Below are 17,293 nucleotides of genomic sequence, written 5' to 3'. Positions count from 1 at the left end.
ATTTTCAAAAGTACAACTTATGTGATATTAAGTTAAATTTCTCATTTTCCGTTTAAAATTCCTTAAGATAACTGCAAAAATTAATTTGTTAAAAAATCTATAGTATAGACTCGCTATATTTTAAATGAAAATTTATTTTGTTGAAAATAAATATATTACCGAAGTTTAAAGGAGTAAATCTAAAAATCATTTAAATCATAGAAAAATAATTTGAATAAAGTTTTTTAACTGGTGGCAAGCCTTTCAAAAAAAAGAAAACTTCATTGGGTATCTACAGGCCAATCCCTATAATATAACACCTCACTTTTAAAAATCGAACGAATTTTATGTACATACATACATAGGTAAATGCAACAAGAATCCAAAATTTGAACTTCAAACAGCATTTACAGAAAAAGTGTGAAAGGTTTAAAAATCAATCATGTTTTTGAATTCATCGTCCTCAATTTCACTAGGAAACAAGTTTTCATTTAGATGCGTCCATAATTGTATTTTTGCCCATATTTTATATGGAGCCGCAGCACTGTGTGACGTACGGATTTTTTTAACAGGATTCAAAAAAATGTTCGAAAAAAAATTAAGTGCAATGTATAATAATAATATGGGCACCAAATGAAAGTGAAAATTCTGTAGAATTTGAAATAGTTAATTTTTTTTTGGTTCAAAAGAACGAGTAAATATTAAAAATATTCTTTTAATTATTTTTTGTCTTTTTAAGCTAATAAAGTTGGAAGGGTGAAATTCGTGGAGGTGGTCGAGTGTACATTAGCCCTTAACAAAAAATTTTTTAAAAATTTTGAAAACGACACAGATCTGTTCGTCTTTATGCGCCAAAAAATTTAAATTTTTTTATGATACGAATATTGTCATTCTACATTGCACTGCGTTTTATAAACGATTTTTTGAATTATTAATATCTTTAAAATTTCAATGTCAGAGAGAAAAACTAAAAACGTAGTTTCACCGTTTTTGGTCGCTATTTTCGCAAATGTATTAAATTCTTTGTGTGTGTAATAGCGTTGACTGTCACATGGTTTTACAGTTATGAGAATATTATCACAAACTATTTATTTTTCATAAAACACTGAGTGACAGTTTGCAACTATTTAGCCTTGCTCCCCATGGTGCTATGATAAATTCACTTAAATACACAAAATAATTGCTTTTAGTAAGTTATTTCTTATGGAATTCGATCAATAACTTCTTCTTCTAATAGAATAAGACAATAGGACTTAAGTTGTCATTGACAAACACTAAAAAATTAGGAATCTTTTTCCTTGTGGTGAATAATAGTAGTTCGGTCTTCGAGGGATCAACGTTGAGCCAGCAGCTATCTGCCCAAGAACCCAATTCCTCTAGTGCTCTTTGAAGCATTCCGCTTATTACATTTATGCACAAACCGGCTACCATAATCACTACATCGTAAAAAAAATAAAATCTTTACCACACATCTACAGGTAAGGTCTTTAATTTGAAGTCTCATTTCTCAAACTAATTTAAAAAGTATTCCTAAACTAAGATCTTTTTAAATGTCTTTCGTCTGACATTGTGATACACATGTATTTCAATAAACTGATGAGCTAATTGGGAATTTTATTGTTCGAACAAATGGCAACCCTCCTATATAAATGTATAATTTGAATGTATCTTTTTAAACACGTGGCAACCCTCTTCGAAAATTTCAAATGGTCAAACTAAAGACTTCTTAACATTCTTTCGTTTGACTATGGTTTTTTTTTATATTTCATATACTTTTTTTTTAGTTAATTGAGTTAGACCTTTCAAACAGGTGGCAGCCCTCTTCAAAAGTATTTTCAAGCTTAATCCTTGCTAGCTCTCCTTCGCCTGACATTGCGATACATATTTTAATTAACTGATGAATTAGTGGAATTTGATTTTTTTTTAAATATGGTAACCCCGCTAAGTACAGTTCAGAAATACAAGTTTTTCAAACGCCCTTCGATTCATACCCATATTTTAATAATTCATTAAACTTATTGAATAATTTTAAGTTAACTTTTTAAACTGGTGGCAACCCTCTTTCAACACCTCAAAAATATTCTTAGCATTCAAACTAAATATTTCTTAACACTCCTTCGTTTGACATTCATATTTTGATGTTTCATACAACTTATGTATAAGTAAACTTAATTCGACATTTCAAGTAAGTGGAAACCCTATTAAAAATATTTTCAAGCTACTACTCTCTGAAACCCCTTTCGTTTGGTACCCATAAGGTGATACATATTTTTCTTACCTAATATGATTTTTTGAAGAGGTGGCAAGTCTCCTATAGTTCAGTTAGGAAACAAAGATTTTCAAACCCATTTCGGTTGATACCCATTTTGAAATAATTTATTTATTTTTTTTATTATCTAGTTTCAATATAACTTTTTAAAAGGTGGCAACTCTTTTCAAAAATATTAAAACCATATTGCGCAACTACAGTCCAAGCCATTTAATTTGGCACCTAATTTTGGAAAATCGAACAGAATGTGCAGATATGAGGGCAGTGATTATTAAATATTTGGAATTTAATGGTTCAGCAGGTGGCAACTCTTTTCCAAAAAATAAAACATCTACAGGCCAAGCGCATTGATTTGACACCCGAGTTTTGAAAATCGAGCGAACAGTGCAGACCCTTTATCCTGCACAAAAAAATGCCTTCTTGTCTTATATATATAGATTAACTACTATTTAAAACTTACATACATATCTATAAATTTAGAAAACAAATTCAACCTTCAATTCAAGTTGCATAATATTTCAATTCTATATCATTTCTACTATTTCAGGTGACGAAAATTCTCATGTGCACGCCATTCTTACCAGCGATAACCTGCTCGATGCCACCATTGAAACGGCCGATGAGCACTATTATGTAGAACCTGCGCAACGCTATTCCCGCGAATTGCCGGCAACGGGTGTGCACAGCGTCATTTACAAAGTAAGCGATGTGCAAATGCGCAAGACTGCTGCGGCAGAACATTGTGCCAGCGAACGATTGCGCCGTGATATGCTGCTAAGTGATTTGAAGCGACGGAAAGCGGCCACGGCCAAAGCGGAAGTGCCAAAATTGCTGGAGCGGCACAAACGTTGGCTGCCGGATGAGGTACATAATTACAAACACAAAAGCCGAACCAATTATGCGAATGCATGCCATTGCGCGCCGCCCGTTGTTGACGGAAAGTCCATTTGGCACGCAACTTGTGCCATTGACATTCATCGATTGACCATTCCGACTTTTATGCTTTCCACTTGTATCTATTTTTACAGCTGGCCACATCCACTGATGACCATCAAAATCCGCCGCTGCCATTGGACTTGGATGTCCCTTATAATGATGATTTCAGCATATTCGCGGGTGGGGGTACGCGTAATCGAAATCGAGAACGAGAACGAGACGGGGAACGAGAAAGAGACAATCGCGATGCCGCAGAGATCATTACAACGAAAACGGCTACTAACAATAATAACAATAACAACTACGATGACTACAACTACAATAGGGAGCGGCAACGGCAAAAGTATCAGCAATCGACAACAACAACAACGTGGCGTAATGCAGCTACAGTCGAACAAGATGCCACCGACAGATATGGCGATTTGCTGCGAAATATAAACAATGCCAACAACAATAACATTAGTGGCACGAATTCGTCCACCACTGGCGGTGGCATACAGAATCGCAACATCATTGTGAACAGTTATAATCCGAGCAACAGCAACAGCAACAGCAACAGCAACAGCAACACTAATTACAACAACAATAATAGCAATAATAATAATAACAATGGCTTACGCAAAACCTATGCAAAGCACAAGAATATCATTGTTAGCACCTACAATAATAAAAACAACAATAATAATAACAATAGCAATAATCGTTCGTATCCCTACGACTTTGTCATAAATGATGGCAGCAGTAATGCAAATGGCAACTACAATGACAACAACAACAACAACAATCGCTTCGATACGAACAACTTTTTCAACGCCAATTGGTCGACTATGTTCACCAACAACAACAATAACAACAACAACAACAATAACAACAATGATCGCCCCAGCCACAAGACGCACGTCGAAATTATAACAAAAAATGGCGCCACCAAGAAACCCAACATCATTGTAAACAATTATAATCCAGATATAATGCTAGTGCCAAATCCACAGAGTCCACACTTCAACAGCATGTTGATGACAAATTTATTGAGTGGACGAGGACGCGATGCCGCATACGAGACAAATTCCATCGATAGCGGCCGCTCGATGTACGATCGCAAAATCACCTGTATGCTATATCTACAAGCCGATCATACGTTCTTTCAGAAGATGGGCTCCGATGAGGCCAGCATTGAAGCGATTACGCGGCATGTGCAGCGTGCCAATTCGATCTACAAGAATACAGGTGAGTTCAAGGGAAAGGGACAGTGAGTAAAGACAGTGGCAGTGACAAGTAATTAATATCATTTCGCCATTGTTTGTAATTTATTTTCAACACACACAGATTTTAACAATGATGGCAAGCCAGACAATATAACATTTATGATTAAGCGTATCAAGGTGCACAATATGAATGCAATCAGGGATCCAAGTTATCGATTTCCAGGCAATTATGGGGTAGAAAAGTTTCTGGAACTATTTTCAGGTAAGATCAAATTTAAAAAATTTAATAGAGGGATCCAAATATTTTTTTTTGAATTAATTATTTTTTTGAATGCCGTAGGCACCTTTTTATGTTTAATTTTACTTAAAAAGATTCCGTCAAACCAATATTTTATTTCAACAGATGTATTTTAGACATTTTTTCGCCATGCGTAGGCTATGGCTGTACTCTGATTAAAATGCTTAGTATTAAATTTGCTAACAATAATAGCACCCTGGCGGTATATATGTACTTTGTTTTATAAGGAAACTTTGGTTTAATTCGTTTTAGTGGATAAATTGTGTTTACAAAAATAATAAACACGTTCAGACTACATACAAAGAATTTTCCCATTTTTGTCCACTAAGACGTCTCTGTGTGACGGTTTGCATCTCGTTGATTGCATTAAAATGGCAGAAATATCGCTACCTATAAAAAAGGCGCGTGTGGCACCGTACTCATATGGAGATTTGAGAAGTTAAAGAGCACTAATAACGCTTGGAATTTTAATTTTCCCATACCTTTTCCATATTTAAGTGCCGCACATCTAGTAAGTATTGCCCAGGGTTTGAAATTATTTCCAATTAAGCAGAGCTTCAAGACCACACATAGCCAAAAGTGCCTGAAGATAGCTTTACACAGAAGTCGAAATAACGAGCAATTAAAACAAAACAAAAATATATTTAAATTAATAAAATAAAGTAATTTGAGTTATTTAATTTTTCTATTCACAGAGGAAGATTACGATGCTTTTTGTCTGGCATACATGTTTACATATCGAGACTTTGAGATGGGTACCTTAGGCTTAGCTTGGACTGGTGACCTAAAAAATGCCGGTGGAGTTTGTGAGAAAAATGGAGTAAGTCTAATAAAACTAAAACTAAACTAACACTATTAATTTAAAACATTTTCACAAAAGGTAATCTCTTGTAAAAACTTATCATTTTCCTCAAAACATTTTACTTTTTCTACTTCAGCACTACCGCGGCTCTCTAAAGTCTCTAAACACTGGCATTGTGACACTACTCAATTATGGTAAACATGTTCCTCCGGCTGTATCGCATGTGACATTGGCGCATGAAATTGGACATAATTTTGGTTCACCGGTAAGTGGAGCAACTAGGGAGAGCGAGAGAGTCAAAAAAAAAATGTGGAAAAATTAACTCTTTCAGTACCAAAATTAACCGTTGACGAAAAAATCTGAAAAAAAAAAATTGTAAACGTGCTAATTTTTGAATCTTTGATTTCAAAAAGACAATTTTATAAAACTCTTACCCAAAATCGGTACTACTTTAGTCGAAGATATCACATATTAATTTTGGTCCCGTTTGGAGTCAGTTAAGGCGCGTCGCACAGGGGTCAAAGTTCAAATCAACCTATGAAAACGTCTTAACCGACTCCAATCGGGACCAAGTTTTATACACACTATGTGATAACTGTGACCGTGGTATTATCGATTGAGGCGGTGAGACTGAAAAAACTCTTTCATTTTATTTTTAAGGATCGCCCTAATGTACACATATACGCACATGTGTTACCATGTTTGGCAAGGCCACGTCCTCAAACGTTATTATTTGTATTAATATTACTTATATCAATATATTATATTATGGAAATCAAATAATTTCTTTAATGAATTAATTTAACAACCAATATGCTTATTTCACATTTATTTATTTTATTTTTTACTCTCATTTCATAAAACACACTTACATTTCATATTTGTTCCCATTTATGTCCAGCACGATCCGGAACAGTGTACGCCTGGCGGTGAGGATGGTAATTTCATTATGTTTGCCCGCGCCACATCGGGTGATAAAAAGAATAACAACAAATTCTCCCCATGCTCACTTAAATCCATAGAACCGGTGCTAAATGCAAAAGCACGTAGCGCCAAAGGCTGTTTCACCGAGCCGCAGGCATCAATTTGTGGTAACGGTGTTGTTGAGCCGGGCGAACAGTGCGATTGCGGCTGGGAGGAGGATTGCAAGGACACATGTTGTTTCCCAATGTCACGTCATCCGCGCATCGACGAGAAGCCATGCACACTAACACCACGCGCCATGTGCAGCCCATCACAGGGACCATGCTGCACTGGCGATTGTAAATTGAAATTCGGCGATAAGTGTCGCGATGACAACGGCTGTCGCGATCCGAGCTTCTGTGATGGCCGCACGCCGCAATGTCCGCCCTCGGTGAATAAGGCAAACAAGACTATTTGCAATAAGGAATTCGTTTGTTATATGGGCGAATGTACGGGAAGTATTTGTTTGGCCTATGGCCTCGAGTCATGTCAGTGCATACCGGGTCCAACCGATGACACAATTAAATCGTGCGAATTATGTTGTAAATTGCCTGGCGAGGGCAATGCATGTCGCAGTTCGTTTGAATGGAATGAGCCACCATTCGATGTGCCGGACATGTTCGCAAAGCCAGGCACACCATGCAACGATTACAATGGGTGAGTGCGAAGCGCATTTTTAGCTTTCTAATGAAGTGTTAATCTTGTTTGCTTATATGTTTTCTTGCTTTTAGATATTGTGATGTATTCCAAAAATGTCGCGAAGTTGATCCATCGGGACCGCTGGCAACACTACGTAAATTGCTATTGTCAGAAGAAAGTATTGCAACATTCAAGAAATGGGTGCAACATAATTGGTATACCGTTGTGTTGGCAGCGTTGGGTGTATTTATATTACTGGTAAGTTTCATTTAGTTTAATATATATATATATATATATATATATATATATATATATATATATATATTTTTTTTGTTAACAAAGATCTTGCCAAGTTTCCCAGATTGCTCAATCACATCAGGATTTTCAGATATTATGATCTAAAATTCCAAAATAGCTGCTTTTGACCATATTTGTAAGGGGAATAAGCAGTTATAACAACAACAAAAAAACTAAATAGTGATGTTGCAACGTCTCAAATATGGCAAAAAAACAGCTATGTTTATACTTTTAAATTTAAATATTTCAAAATTCAGACTTGATTTGAGCTATTTTGAAAACATTTTTAAGACGTCAAAATGCTTTGAATACATTTAGTCTGATCTTTGTTTCAAAAGTTTGATGGCCTGTGTAAAAAGATAATTCCTTTAACCCCCCGAGAAGAAACTGGAAAATTTAAAATTCAAAATAACAATCATATAAATTAACACAGTTCAGTAAAAGCTTCCAGATTTTCGTGGTTATTGTGGCTTTTTCAAAATTTGTAGACATAAGGAAATGGATAATGTTCTTACCTCCCAAATATTTGTGGTTTAATTGTTAATTTTTTTATTAAGGTGTTTTTCTTGCTGGATAATTGCTGCTGATGGAAATATTTTCAGCAGAAATGAATAAGCTTTTCTTGGAAAATAAATTCCACTTAGCTCTCAAGTTGTTGGCTCCTTGCATGGCAAAACTTTGTCGTGATAATTATGGGACTTAAGTATTAGTTAATTTGCTATAAAAATTAAATTTCTTTAGTTTTTCGAGTGTGCAAAAAAATTGCTCTCCCGACTCGTCAATTGTTTCATTGCTTTCCACACTCTTGTGGCTTGGAACTCCTTATATTTCGCGACGCTCTTTCGGGTCGATAACACAAAGTAGCATCTCTGCTGCTTTTCACTGCTAGATAGATACTGCAATGATCTGGTAGTTTAAAGGACCTATGAATTTCCTTTGAACGTCAGACATGATTGACTCCTTTTTGGATGTATTTTGAGGTTAGGCAAAATATTATCAGTTGTGATTTAAATTCAGTTAAACTGTAAACCTTGGGAGATTTTATGCCAAGCAAATTGTTTTGTTTCAATCTAAATTTTACAATACAAGTATATGTACTTAAATTTACGATACTATAACATATTGTCTTATTCGTAAAGATCATGAAGGTTGCGACGAAAATGTTAAATGACGAATATGAAGAGAAAATAGCTATGCAATTGCGCGAAACTAGTAAGTCCGTGATTAATCTAAGGTTTCTCGTAAATTCGCTAGAAGTGTAAAGGGATAATTAGATAAATGTGCTACTTAAAGCTTTATCTCATGCCAGTCATCATCATAAGAGGCTTTTGGGGTCTATGCTAACGCTAATTCTCAGTAATTTATACAAAACAGACTAAAATAATTATAATCGAAAACGTAAACGAGTAAGGCGCCTGTCACACCATCAATACGGATCGCGATATTTGGGTCACGATCCGGGATTGTTAAGTGTAGCATTGATGGATCGCGATCAATATCACAAGGTTTCTAAATATTTTTAAATCCATAAATTATGGCGATCCGTATTGATGGTGTGACAGGCGCCTAAGATTACGCTAGGTGCTGTCATGCAATCTCTCGTCATGCGAGCAGTTTTCATTTATGTACAAACATATTCGGCTTCGTCGATCAGCAGAAACATTTTAAGTGAGTGCGCTTCTAGTACTTTCAATACTAATCAAAAAGAATCGCATGGTTGAAAATTGCACGCCAGCGCCTGACTTAGTGATCTATGAAACCACTCTTTCACACTCAAAAACGCACAATCATGTGCTTTCAGCGCTAATTGATTTAGGCTAGCATTTATGATAAAAGAGAATACATTTTCAAAATACTATGCTATATACATATGTATCTGATTCACTTTTCACTTCAAATTTTCACAGATACTCAGCACGAAGCTGCTGGCGAAACGCTCGAATCTGAAACTAAAATCGGTGACCATAATACACAGCGCCACCACCGAAACCGTGCGTCTACCCGACGACAACAACGGCGTCATCGTGCATACGGCCGTCCGTACAAAAGTTCCGTTCAAGAAAAAAGTACGTGGCGAGCGCAGCAACAAAAGAAAGAGCGCCCACAGGAGCGGCAGTAATGGGAATATACGCGCTGGCAAGGCGAAAGATGGCGGTGGAAAGGTGGCCGCGAAGACCGGAGGCGATTTGACTGCGAAGTCGGCGCACGCGCATAGTCGCAGCGGAAAGCTGAGCAACGCGGCGGTAGCAGCTGGACTGACGTCAGCGGGTGGTGTCAGTGGCGTAAATGATGAAGTCTCGAAACCCTCGCGCACAAAAAAGAATCGCGTGGGTAGCGGTGGTGGTGCGACTGCATTGAAAACTACGCCAGTTGCAACAGCGCTTGGCACTCCTTTAGCTACCACAGTTGGTGGCGCTAAACTGGAGAATGAAACGAAGTCGAGGTCGAAGCGCTTCAAGAAGAACAGCAAAGAAATCATTGACTATTCGTCACGCAGTGGTGCTGACGCGGCGAGCGTTAGCGGGAATGCGCACACCAATACCTTTGGCAAAGTGCAAAAGTGGTTGTTAGAGTCGCCAATTGTTGTACAGCCACTATCGCATATTGAGCACTCTTCGAAAATACGAAAGGTGATGAGCAAATCGCAGTCCACGCCCGAACGCCTCGTACAGAAATCGCCGCAAAAGTCAAAGTCGGTTACGAATCTTGTCAATGACAAGGTGAAACTGCAGGTAGTCTATAAGCCGCCCTTCAAATTCGCGCTGCGGCTTTCCAAGAATATCAAGGTTAAAACGCACGTAATTGGCGGCGCAGTCAACAAACCGAAGCGACAGACACGCACTAGTACAAACGCAGCAGCGAATGGTGCGGATGGTAAACGCAAAAGCAGCAATCAAAATAGCGAGGGTAGCAAGAACTCTGGCAGCGGCGGTGGTGAGGAGATGAAGTGCAAGCGCATTGCGCTGCTACTCCGCAACAATAACGAAGACAATCAAGTATTAACTTTAAATGAACCGACCTACGAGACGCTAAATCCGAAAACCCTGCCCTCCAAGATGGAGAACCCCTTCTATGAGAATTTGCAATGCAGCGCACAAACTGGCGAAATGCGCGCCGCCAACGCCGTCAACAACGACGCAGTGGCCACCAATAGTGCTTCGACGGCATCAAACGCGAACGGGTCCAACAAATTGAACGCGAGTGTCAGTAAAATGCCAACAGACGCACATACAGCTACTGTTGCTGGCGGCGCGTTACAAAAACAACGCGCACACAACTATAACCGCTCCAATTCATTCTCAACCAACAATCCATTTGCCAGCAGTCATGCAGCAGCGTCTAGCGCACGAAAACTGAGCGAAAGCAATACCATGCAGCAGCAGCAACAGCACGCGCCACCCGCCAGCAATTTGGGACGCAACTTTGGAAGCACACAAAACCTCGGTCAGGCGGCACAAAATCAAAATCATTTAGCCAAATCGAAGAAGCGTAGCAGTTTGAACTTAAAGTTGAACAGCGCCTCTAAAAACAGCAAAGATCCGCCGGTAGCGGCACGGCGCAGCAATTCAAATATGAATTTACGCAGCCATGCTGCGGCCAATACATATCAGCCAAGTACCTTCCCAAATGACGCACAAAACTTCGTAGCAACCACAACCACCAACACAGCCACTTCCACATATGCCAGCAGCAATGGCGCCAATGCGACTGCAATAGTCGCTGCGGCTGTGCCTATACCCACAGAGCGGCAGCTGCGGCGCAGCTCCAGCAGTATAGCCTATCAACATCAGCCAAAATCCAACAGCCAAGGGACAGCTAGCATTGCAAATGCCAGCTCCGCGCTGCCGGCAACTACTTTTACGACGGCGCTACCTGCTGCGCACACTAGCTTCAGCAACATACCACGTGCCAGCCTCAGTGCCGCGCTCAACAACGGCGCCAACGCCAACGCCAATACCAATGCCAACGCCAGCGGTGCCAGCTCGAATTCTGCTGGTGTTCTAGGCAATTTTAATTTTAGTCGCGTAACAGATGCGGAACAACTAGTCGCGGTGGGAAGCTTGTCCAGTCATAGCAGTCAAGGTAGTAGTCACGCAAGCCACCCCAGCCACAACAGTAGCCACAGTAGTCACAGCAACCACCATGCACCAGCACGCCACGAGCACCGACGTAGTCGTAGCAGCGCACATTCCACAACAGCACCGCCATTAGCCACCACTGCCAAGTCAAATGCCACCGCTCCTCCAGAACAACAACAACAACAGCAACAAAAACGTTCCAACTCCATAAGACAGTTGCAGCATAGCTATCATCCGCCGCCGTTACCGAACATTGCAACGTCCAGTAATAGCGGTCAGGGTGAATATGAGCTGCCATCTGATTTGGAAGTACTATTGTCTGATGTGGAAAATAATTTAGTCAGTTAAGGGTTAATAGTTGTAAGCAAAAGGTGTTCGCTTAGCTAATTGGGTAGCGGGGTATTATTGTAAAAGAATTAAGTTATTATTATAGAGTTGTTTTCATGTGAGTTTTCAGCATTTCAGAATGAAAATTAGGCTGACTTTCAAAACGTATCAATACATTGTTTGGATACTGTTCTACTGCGGTATTGAAACTGTTTGTATATACAGAGTTGCGACCATGATTCAATAATGAAAGGTTTTGTAAGAAAAACTTTCTCTCGCTCTAATTTTATCAATGACACTCCCACCCTACTCCTAAAAACAAAAACAGTGATATTTCTTTTCCAAATTTCTTTGCAAGTTTTAAGAACATTTTTAAATTGTTAGTAGTGAAATTTTTACTTTTTAAATTTGAAGAAATGTTTGTTCTGCATTCGCTGGCGCCAACAAGACAAAATGGGTGAGAATCGTTGGACTACAGAAATTCAATGTTAAGAGACGAAATTCCCTTAAATGCCGAAATGTATTTGTCGATATTCGTGGAGACCTCTTGATTCTGCCAAGTCGCTGTAAAGTAAAGCGTTCAATGAGCCAACGAAGGTATTTAGGTATTGTACTCCACGACACAATCCTGGTGTCTCCGAATGAGATTTTGACGCAATATAACATTGCCAAACCGCATCCATAGGCCCAATCGTCACACGACAGCTCGGTTTAGTCAATGGCGCGATGTAATTGCACACTTAAAAGGTGTACGCACGAGGCGAATGTTGGCTGGCGACCAACTTTATTGAAAGCGATTAGCTGAAAGTAGAATGCAAAATTGAACAATACAAACGCCTTTTTATGGCGAATATTTTAATATTTTTTTATATTTTGATATTTTTAGTCATTCAAATTTTTTTTCGTGCAACCCGGCGGGAGTTGAACGCAAAAGTTGCCTGAAAAATCGCCTCGTGCGAAAGCCCCATTACGCCACTTCTCATTTGACGATGTAGATCACGTTCCCTATCTCAGTCGTTCAGTAGCTGCGTGCTCTGAGTTCGTCCGGCACCAATCGCCAACTGCGGCTGTGCGACATCAAAGAATTCGAAACAATCGAGCCATAACCGCGAAAGAAACGTAAGCTCCAAATTTTTTTATTTGCCGTTTTTTTGTTTAATAAATATTGCATATTTTCCGCAAACAAATAGCTTCTTCATGTCCATCAACTGGCAAACAAATACAACAAAAAAAAAGCTGAAAGTGGACCATCCATTCTCGAGTTATGCGCCATCTGACGTACGCAAGTTTGGTATAAACATAGAAATATTTATTTTTAATAACAATAGGGGGTTATATTCGATGTAAATAAGCTTGTTTAAATTAAATAATTAAATCAAATTCGTTTTTGTTTTAAAATACCACCATTCACTATTATCCACACGTTTTTATAGAATTTAGCTCCCATTTTAGGAAGTGTGATTGAATTCTTCCCCTTTTTCTTCTGCTTCCAAAAACCATCCCTGTGGGTGGGAGTGCCAAATTTTAGAAAAAAGCTACTTACAAAACCTTTAATAATTGAATCATGGTTGCGACCATATACATAGCATATTTTAAATATTCAATATAGCAATGAACCAGTTTTCTGAATTTTCCATTTTTTAAACACCAGTAACCAATAACAAACTTTGTTTCTGATGCGCTGATTGCTCTAGCGATGCGTTTCGACCACTTTTCAGATGCGTTTTGGAAAAGTATATATTTAGTCAATATTTTGTAGTTCGGCGTTATGGAAAATTATACTTTGTATGTATGCATAGCAATTGACGTTTTGGAAGTCAGCCTTTTTATTGCAACTAAATATTTACGTTTGACCTATTGCGTACACTCCATTCACAAACGATTTGTATTCTTTAAATATGAAATTTTTAAAACTAAATAATATCTCTATTGCCTTAAAACCCTAGACGTTGTAAGTTTGACACTCATTCCATGGTTTTTTTTTCATTTACGAGTATTCGATGCTTTTCTATATTTGGCGCTCACGATGGTCATGCTGTTCTGTCCCTTACCGCCGCGAAAAGGTTTTGCTCTCCCATTTACCATTAGTTTCGAGTTAATTTTCCTCTCCGAGGTTGTTGAGATCCTTAACAGCCATACCTAAACAAAAGCATTGGGCGGAGCGTTTTCTGACGCCTAGCGTTAACGCCGAAGGGCATACCTAACAGGTAAATACGAATTGGCTTTCTGCAGCCAATTTCACTTACTAACACCCTGTCCAATTGTATGAGCATGAGAAAGGAGAAAGTGAAGGAGCTTTTTTCTATATGTAGACAGCTCTTGCTGAGTGAAAACTAGGGCATTAGTGACCGCAAGGACTATACGGGGGGAGAATGATTAGCCTTACAAATCCACAGTTCTGAAATCTTGTGTGTGTTTTGCCGAGTCCATTCGTACGACATTCATTAAATTTTTATAAAAATATAGCATACTCTACAACAAAAAACATGTAAATCCGATTTTAAAATTTTATAAAACTTAAAAAAAATTTCAACAAAGGGATGCGTTTTGACCAGCATAAGTTAAAAATATTTGCGATCCCGTACGAGCCCGGACTAGTCAAAAACAGTCATCTGGAAATCGATCCCGTACTCGGTTCTCTGACAACTGAGAGGACAAAAAATATAGTAAACAAAGTTATCTCTCTGTCAGAAGTTACCAGTTTTAGTCCGGAGATTGTTTGCTGGTAAATTCTGGTAAATTGTTTAAGTGGATTCTAATGAATTTGGAGTACTTTTGGATATTCGGATGTGTGAGCTGAATTTGTTTACATACAAAATAAGCAAAAATTTTCAACCAAAATTTGGAGGTTATGTTGAAGTTGTCAGAAGTTACCATTTTTTATGAGAAAGCGGTCCCATACTTTTCAGTGTTGCTCTCTCGCTCTGAGCTAATTTTTATTTTTTTTACAGTTTTACGCGATTGGACGTGATATTTTTAGTAAAATTTCGGGTATACAATTTTGTAGTCCATTAAAATTTTGTCGAGCACTATTTGTATGGAAGAAAATGCCAATACCAATGTCAACAAAAAAAAATAAAAAATCCCAAACATCAACGGTATTATGTACACACTTGAAACTTGCATTTTATATATTAAAATTTAATGGGCTTCAAAACTGCAAACCCAAAATTTTTCTACAAATTTTATTAACTTATTCACTGGTGGTTCTTAGAATAGCGCACCCCTTTGTTGACTTTTTTTTTAATTTGCATAAAATCCTATCTATCTTGACCATGATACTAACGGGCTCGGTATATGTAAATTTGCGAGAAGAACGTCTTTGCCCATTCGAAAGGGACTAAATATCTATAGCTGTTCCACAAGATTCGCTAGTTCTTTTTCTATTGAATGGCGTACAATTTTTTCAAATGTTTCAAAAATCTAAAAAGCTGCATTGACCATAGACCTGAAGTGATTCGTTTGATATGGACTTTTTTTAAAGTTATTTTTTATGAGCACCTCGTAGGTCTTGAAACGTCTAGATACTGACAACAAGTATTCCACGCAATTCAAGTAGACTGGCCTAATGGCAGGCAGCCTCCACCACACTATCTTGCTTTTAGCGAAACTGTCCGTCGAAATATATTTTTGCATTACTAATATTGAGTGAAAAATTAAAATCTACTATGTCTGTATAATAAATATTTTTGTGATTGTAATTTATATTTGCATTCCAGTGAATATTGTTATTAATTAAGCATAAAAGGAATAACTACTTGTAATAATAGTTTTAAGTAATACTTTTGTAAGTACATAAGCATAATGAAAATACTCAATTACATGCATGCACGTACATACACATACATGTAGACTTACAAAAATTAATAAATAAATAAATATGCAATACAAAAGTCAGACATTATATTTTTGCAGCCGGTTTCATGAAAGTATTTTAAGTGAAAAATTGTATACTTTAAGTTTTAATTTTCAATTTATTTTCATCTAAATGGCTTTGATAGTTCATTGAATTTATAAGTAAATGAAATCTTTTATTTGCCGATTGGAGAGAAAAGAAATTAAATTTTTTTTTTTTTACTTAAGTGATAACTTAAAAAAAAAACATAAATCAAATTTCCATTCGAAAATCTCTTTGAACTGGCTGTTAGGTTTGTAAACCTTATTTATTTTTGGTCTAGGTACTTACTTGATTTCAATTTTTAAGGGTCTTTGCCTAAATATTTATTAAATAGTTGAAATAAACCGAAATAGTTCTGACTTATGAATCCTTGTGTCAATTAAAATTAAAAAACTAAATTAAAAATATTAAAATGCGTAAAGCGAAAAATGGCAGCAGCTGATATGTAGTGTATGTGTAGTACTTGCTAGTTTTAAGTATGTATGTATTTTTAATATTGCGTTGTGTATGTACTATTATATGTATGTATTTATGTATATGTAAAATGTATATGGTATATGTTGATAAGTAAAAAAAAATATTATAAAAGTGTTTTAACAAAACATCTTTGTTTAGAGCAACACAGCAATAATGGTGAAATGTATGTACTTAATTAATGCTTTCATTGTTATTATTGTAAAATGTATGTAAAATTTTGCAAATAATTTGTAAATATCTACGAGTGAAATTTACGTAATTACATAAAAAAAATCTCGAAGACGAATATGTATGTCCTAATCATTTTATGTCTGTGAAACATTTTAAATATTATTAATTAGTTACGATTTAAAAGAAAAAAAGCATTTAACTTACAGTTATGTAGTTAAACTTAATTAACACGATAACTAACCTAACTAAAGTACGTACACACGTACACACACATACAACTGTACATGTAAAATATCTTAACACACAAAACAAAAACATATATAGAATAAATTAATTCTAAGGCCAACTCTGAACAAACGAAAAACCACAACAACTAAAACTAAAATATACATATAAATACACATAAATAAATTAAAATTGAAACTAAAATAAATGTTGCCGCCTACCATTTCCATACAACTTAGTAAAAAAGTCGTTCAAAAATACTGCGAGAGCTGCAAAAAAAACATGCGAGAGCAATGCATTTTAACAATGGCGGTACTGCTAAATATATAAAAATCTTATAGCTTGTTTCCATCGAAGTGAAAATAAATTGTTTTCCGAGTTAATTTCATTTGAAAGCGCTGTTGTCCACACACGTGCACACGAAAAATTGTTAATTTTAAGCGATGTTTGCTTATTTATTTTGAATTCGATTAAAAACAGAAAACGGAATTAATAGGTTGGTCAATCCATGGCACACCGTCCATAGGCTGAAATTGACCATTTTTGATTTGCATGAATTTTGGTCAGAACTTTTTTTTATTATATAACATAGTACTACCAAAGAAAAAAAGGTGATATTTGCGGTTGTGTAACATCTGACATCTAAAAAATCGCAAAAGCAAAAACTTATACAAATATTTGGCCACATTTTTTTTATACCACGTCTAACTGATCTTGTAAGTTCGTGA

At 36.9% G+C, this 17,293-nt stretch overlaps 1 protein-coding gene across 1 annotated transcript in view; it reads left to right on the top strand.

Moving 5' to 3' along the window:
• Positions 1-12,025, top strand: part of LOC118738123 — a 40,791-nt gene extending 28,766 nt beyond the window's left edge. Inside the window, exons 3-10 of the mRNA XM_036469044.1 lie at positions 2,796-3,112; positions 3,277-4,411; positions 4,511-4,651; positions 5,383-5,507; positions 5,626-5,754; positions 6,391-7,109; positions 7,184-7,349; positions 9,296-12,025. Of these exons, the coding sequence (XP_036324937.1) occupies positions 2,796-3,112; positions 3,277-4,411; positions 4,511-4,651; positions 5,383-5,507; positions 5,626-5,754; positions 6,391-7,109; positions 7,184-7,349; positions 9,296-11,815 (5,252 nt within the window). The 3' untranslated portion in view covers positions 11,816-12,025. The remainder of the gene's footprint in view (positions 1-2,795; positions 3,113-3,276; positions 4,412-4,510; positions 4,652-5,382; positions 5,508-5,625; positions 5,755-6,390; positions 7,110-7,183; positions 7,350-9,295) is intronic.
• The last annotated feature ends 5,268 nt before the right edge of the window (positions 12,026-17,293 follow it).

The sequence above is a fragment of the Rhagoletis pomonella genome, unplaced genomic scaffold (genome assembly GCF_013731165.1).
Source record: "Rhagoletis pomonella isolate Grant_MI unplaced genomic scaffold, Rhpom_1.0 Rhpom_scaffold_00004, whole genome shotgun sequence".
Lineage (NCBI taxonomy): Eukaryota > Metazoa > Arthropoda > Insecta > Diptera > Tephritidae > Rhagoletis > Rhagoletis pomonella.
This window is presented reverse-complemented; position numbering and strand designations above follow the sequence as displayed.